At 28.1% G+C, this 6,564-nt stretch overlaps 1 protein-coding gene across 1 annotated transcript; it reads left to right on the forward strand.

The window, feature by feature from the left end:
- Nucleotides 1-539: 539 nt before the first annotated feature.
- On the forward strand, nt 540-1,976 carry LOC145047358 (uncharacterized). Its single transcript, XM_078995611.1, has 2 exons — nt 540-1,041; nt 1,735-1,976. Exons 1-2 carry the CDS (start codon nt 634-636, stop codon nt 1,807-1,809), a joined length of 483 nt encoding a protein of 160 aa, XP_078851737.1. The 5' UTR covers nt 540-633; the 3' UTR covers nt 1,810-1,976.
- Nucleotides 1,977-6,564: the final 4,588 nt, after the last annotated feature.

Raw genomic sequence — 6,564 nt, forward strand, 5'->3', positions numbered from 1 at the left:
TTAGGTTTTATTCATATTTAAGGGGTGTTTGTTTTATCTTTTGAAACATCTTTTAACTTTTAGGAAAAGATAAAAACTTAAAAAATATTTTGTAAAAGCAACAGATCTTATAAAAACTACTTTTAGATATAAGAAAAATAAACTTTTTGAAAAAATTAGTAAAAAAGGTAAATAAACCTGATTTTTTACAACTTTTATCATTGAACTTGTTTGAATTATTCATATTACATCATTAATCGATCATAAGAATTTAATATGACAATCCAAACAAATTTAATAATAATAATATGTACGTAAAAAATAACACAAAACCTGTACTATATTAAATAACACAAAACCTGTACCATATTACACTTATAAGTCATTATACCTCATCAAAACACATTTCCATGTAAAAAACAATATACTTCATTTCTAAAGTAAGAGAGTTAAATGTTTGTGATATTGGAGGGTGATTATTAGGAAGGCTCAATGCATATGATACAAACGACCCCACCGCACCGGATATACCTCATACAAGTCCGCTATATAATAAACCAGAAACCTCTTCCTCTCTCACCATCACTCACACACATAACACATTCTTCTTGTCCTTCATCCAAAATCCAATTCCAAGCTTTAAATTAATCAATCATGGATCGCAACGCTGCCCTCCTCACTGCCCTCATCTGCATTATCTTCTCCTCCGTCGCCGCTCAATCACCTTCCTCCTCCCCCACCACCTCCCCAACCACCACCACTCCACCACCAACCGTCGCATCCCCACCTGTCTCCACTCCTCCGCCAGTCAGCTCACCACCACCTGTCGCCACTCCACCTCCAGTAGCCACTCCCCCTCCTGTTGCTTCACCACCACCAGCAGCCACTCCTCCTCCTGCAGCTTCACAACCACCAGCTCCCGTCCCAGTCTCTTCCCCAGTCGTGACTCCATCGGCTGCACCATCTCCCTTAACTTCGAGCCCACCAGCACCACCTACTGGAGCACCTTCTCCGGCTGTCACCACCACCGGTGTATCTCCGGCACCATCAGCAACTGACGTGGTACTTACTTCTCACCTTACTCCATTTACATTTTTATTGTTACAGATCTGATGCAAGAATAATTTAGCATTAAGCTGCGGTTAGATCTGATGGGGTCGGGTAGAGTATGTAAAGTTAGGTAAAAGTAGAAGCAGGTTTGGTTTCTTAAGGTAAAGTGAATGATGGGAGTCACGTGATCCATTGAGATCAACACTCAACCTCAATACCATTAATCAAGGATTGTAGTTGCCACATTTTTCCTTTTTCCATGAAAATTCAATTGGTAAATATTTTAATTACTTCCATGAAGCAATAAAAGTATTAATATTATTAAGTCTATTAATAATAGCAATATATTATGATCATTTTTGTTTGACTTTAGTGAAACAAATTGGCATTTTAAATAACAACATGAATTATTTAATAATTTCAATTTTAACTTTAAGATCATAACCATTCCCAACCTGAAACCATAGCTACTTACTCGTCCCAAAAGTTTTAGGTTCGGGTTTTCCATAGATTTTTGGTATTTTTGTCATCCCTAATTATGCAACAATACATTGTATTTATTTGTAAACGAATTATTACATTATTGAGTCCTTGTACATGACATTATACTTTTGAGTTGTAGTATTAGTATATAACATTTTAGCTCCGTATGCATTGTGTTACTACTACCTCTGGTATTAATTTGTGGGATTCGTGTAATTGTAGAGTGGAGTTGAGAAGATGGGATCGATGGTTGGAAGCTTGGTTTTTGGATGTGCTCTTGTGTACTCGTTGATCTAGAGAGATGTATATTTTCTAAATCTTCTACAGTCATCATCTATGACGGATATTCATATATTTTGATTCATTGTATTTTGAAGTGAATTTAGTTGGGATTCTTTTGAGGACGATGTTTTTTTTGTGTATTTCGGGGGACTTATTATAATATTATTATTAATATCTCTTTACACTTTTTGTTACTGTGCATTTGGTATTTATGCAACTATAATGTGTTCGGTAAAATTAACTGGTAACGGGTAATTTGTAGTTTGTAGTATTTTGTTAAACACTACATGAATTACCATTTGGATCTAGAGCATTTTGTTTAAATTAAACGTTAGAAGTTTGTAGTGTTGAACAAGACTTTCTAATCAAAACGAAACGTTTTATCAAAAGCTAGAAACTAGAAACTTTCAAACGTTATGTGTCAAACACGCTCTATCATAGTTTTTGTTTCAAATTAAAATTAACTAAATGGTTGGTTAGAACAAAAATAACTTATATTTGTTTATATATTATCATTGTCATCTGCTATAGTAGGTGACAATTATAATATGCAAACACATTTAAAAAGTTAAATGGTCAAATGTATACAAAAAAAAATTGTTTAAATGTGAACAAACGAAAAGTTAATTGCCTTGATAATTCATTTTCGTCACACTTCATAATTCAAATAGCGATTTTATTTTTTATTTGTTTGTATTTTTTTTTCAAATGTTACTTTCAAAGTATCCATAATATCCTAAATATTATTTCATCCGTCCAATAATTATTGTCTACTTTTGACTTTTGATTTCTTAATTCATCAACATTAACCTTAAATATTTTTATTCGTGTTATGTATTACTTGACTTACAACAATGAAAAAAAGATTAAAAGACAATGTATTCCTATATTTTGCATTAACTATTATATATCTAAAACAAAATTATTTAAAATCAAAGTTGAAAAATAAATAATTCAAAAGTCAAAATTAGACAATAAATATAGAACGAAGTTAGCAATTAGATATTGATTAATTTGAAACTTTATTTTTTAATTAATAAATATGTTTTTGTCTTTAAAAAAAATTAATTAGCCACTTATATTTTATCTTGTGTTTTTAAGCATATATAATACTCTTAAAGGGAATGGAATCTAACAATACAATTAAATAAATTAAATATCTAACAATAACTATGGATGTCTTTTTAAAAAAATAAAAATAAAAGTACCAAGTATCAAATAAAAAAACATAAAAAAAATCTATATAATGTAAATGTTTTAAATTTTTATAACTTCTTAATACTTTTTAATTAGAAGTTTATAAACTTTTAATTTTTTAATTGAACGTTTTAAACATGTTGTAAAAGAGAGTATTAAATTGCCATACAAAATTTGTAAATCACTTTAAAAATGTTGCAAAAGAAAGTTTAGAAATAATTGTATAAAGTTAATCATTTTAAAAATGTTGCACAGAAAACTTAGAAATAATTGTATAAAGTTATAAAACAACTGTATGAAATTTAAAAAAAAAAAAAAAAAAAACTAAAACTTATAAGAAAATTTTAAAACATTTATAAAATATTTTGTTTAAAAGCAATTGTATTAAAATTATATGAAAACATAAAAAATGTTAAAAATTTTATAATAAAAGTTTAAAACATTGTATTAGGTTAGAAAGAATAGTAACATGTTTAGCATGTTGCCACATAGGATATTTTAAAACCATATAAGATTTTTTTGATATGTAGAATGAAGAGAATGGTAGCAAAAATGTAGGAAGTTGTAACACCTAACCTTATATTATTTTTATTTTGAAAAAGAAAAGAAAAAAAAAGAAAAGGAAAAAATGAAACCAATGAGTGGCCTTCATATTCCAACCTTTTTCTCTTTCCTATGGCTAGCAAGTTGGTGACTTTCTTATGGCAAGAAGCTTAACACTTTTGTGAGGAGTGGACTTAACACCCTTAGTGAGCGTAGGCGAGTATGGCTGGCGAACCACTCCCTCCAGCTTTAGAAAAAAAATCTATATGAAAAAAAATATATCATAAAAATGTTGTTAGAAATTATATGAGGTTTTAATAAATTTGTATAAAAAAATTAGATTTAGACAACTTTCATTTTTTTTACACATTTGATCAGTTAACTTGTTAAATGTGTTTACATATTACAATTTTCATCTGCTATAGCAGGTGATAATAGTAATATGTGAACACGTTTAACAAAATAAATTATTAAATGTGTACAAAAAAAATTGTCTAAACGTGAACAAAACGAAAAAAGTAATTACCCTGACAAATCTTTTTCCCTTTCCGTAACTACGTCTACCTTTTTAAAATAAAATTAAGTACTTACTGAAATAAGATGTTATGGTGTAAGCTGTGAGCGACGTGGACAACACAGCATATAGCATACATATTACATACATAATACAATAAGGAGGTATGTGAACAAGAGTCATAAGACGGTAACTTAAATCCAAGCCGATAAAATGAAAAATCAAGAAATAATGGCACATTGCATAGAAGACGAGGATACCTTTGATTTATGCTTTTAGCCGATAATCACACATAAGAGATTGCGATGGCCTTAGTCTTAGTCTTAGGAGAATGAAAATTCGTATCGATGAGAAAAATTGAACCCAAAAATCGAAATCAAAATAGATGCCGATGATTTGGGTTTGAGTTTTTTTTCAAACCAAAATATTGGGTTTGGTTTCGATTTTAGAAAATATAAAAACCGATAAAATCAAATTGAATCTGAGTTATAAAAGTTTTGTGTGTGTGTGTGTGTGTATATATATATATATATATATATATATATATATATATATATATAAGAAAATCTTCAATAAAATCCTAAAATTTTAGTCCGGTTTATGTTTTAGTCCTAAACTAATTTTTGTTTACGAAAAAGTCCCAAAAACCGGCAAAAATTTGCATTTTAATCATTTTTGACTGGTTGGAACCGGTAACAAATTAATTTAAGACTATTTCATAAATTGACCCAAAATATTGGGACTTTTCTACAAAAACAAAAAATATTATGGTTTTTCTGCAAACGAAAACCTTATTATTATTATATTAAAAATATAATAAGTATACTATTTTTAAAATTTGTTATTATTAATATTATTAATAATACATATAGATACATTTAAATTAAAAAAAATATTAAAGACATTTTATAAAGGTGAAGATTGAGCGGATGGTAATGCTTTAAGCTTTGAAATCATGAATGTATGTTTGTATATTCTGACTTTGTATATGCTCATTTCACATTTGTTATTATTGTTTTTAATTCAGAATATTAACATTTAACAATTTAAAAGAAGCTACTGATTTTTTAAATTGTTTACAAATAGTGAGCATGTGATATGCGTGTATGTCTTGTGTGTAAGTATTTTTGAATTACCAACATGTGTGTTGCTCATTTTCATTACTTTATCCTTGTGTTTTTTTTGGAAACATGACAGATATAGTGTGATAAAGCAAAATAAATCATATTACTTTCTATTAAATAAGATATTTTAATTAATATTTTCGAATTTTGATATGGGCCACCAATGTAAATATTTATTGTGGATCTATTGGATTTGAAAAGAAATCATTCTACCTTAAGAAATTTTATATATAAAGTGAGAAATTCTTTTATCTTAAACTATTTATACATAATTTTACAAATAGGCAACTTCTTTTAAATTGTTAAGTATTAATATTTTGAATTGAAAACAATAATAAGAAATGTGAAATGATTATATACAAAGTGAGGACATACAAGCACTGATTTCAATGCTTAAAGCATTACCATCACCACCACCTTCACCTTTAAATAATTTCTTTAATATATTTTTATTTAAGTGTATTTATATGTATTATTAAAAATATTAATAATAATGAATTTAAAAATTTGTATACTTGTTTATAATAATAATAATAATAATAATAATAATAATAATAATAATAATAATAATAATAATAATAATAATAATAAGTTTTTGTTTGCAGAAAAGTCCTAATATTTTTTTGCAGAAAAAATCCCAATATTTTAGGTAATTTTGTGAAATAGTCCCAATATTTTAGGTTAGTTTATGAAATAGTCCCAAATTAATTTGTTGCCGGTTCCAACCGGTCAAAAGGGGTCAAAATGCATACTTTTGCCGATTTTTAGGACTTTTTCATAAACAAAAATTAGTTTAGGACTGAAACGTAAACCGGGCCAAAATTTTAGGACTTTATTGGAGATTTCCCTTATATAAATTATTAAAATAGTAAAATTTTAATTTATAGATTGAACATTCATGTCAACATATTACAAAAATTATGTTAATAAACATTATAACTTACGGTCATTCCACTTTGCATCATAATAACGTTACCAAAAAGCATAACAATATTTCGATACATCCCTATCGAAGATACCAAAAACTTACAAATCCAAAATACCAAGCAACATCCTAAGAAACATCCCAAAAAAACATAAAACATCCAAAATACGAATTAACATCCTAATTAATAATACTACCATTCCAAAATGTACTTGACCCAAGCCTCTCTATCGCCTTCTTCATTTTGCCAACCGTTTGTTACGTTTATAGGATCATTTCTTATCTTTGTCAAAGCTTTGAACTTCTAGACTTGAGTTAATGAATTTATCTTCAAAATCTCTGGAGGGATCTTCTCACTTTAAGACTTTCGGTAATTCAACCAACCGTATTATAGAACACATCATTGGTACGACGTTTCCTCCTATTAAAGAGAACACTTGGTGAAGTTTCCCTCATTTTGCACAGTT

The sequence above is a fragment of the Lactuca saligna genome, chromosome 5 (genome assembly GCF_052625555.1).
Source record: "Lactuca saligna cultivar CGN05327 chromosome 5, ASM5262555v1, whole genome shotgun sequence".
Lineage (NCBI taxonomy): Eukaryota > Viridiplantae > Streptophyta > Magnoliopsida > Asterales > Asteraceae > Lactuca > Lactuca saligna.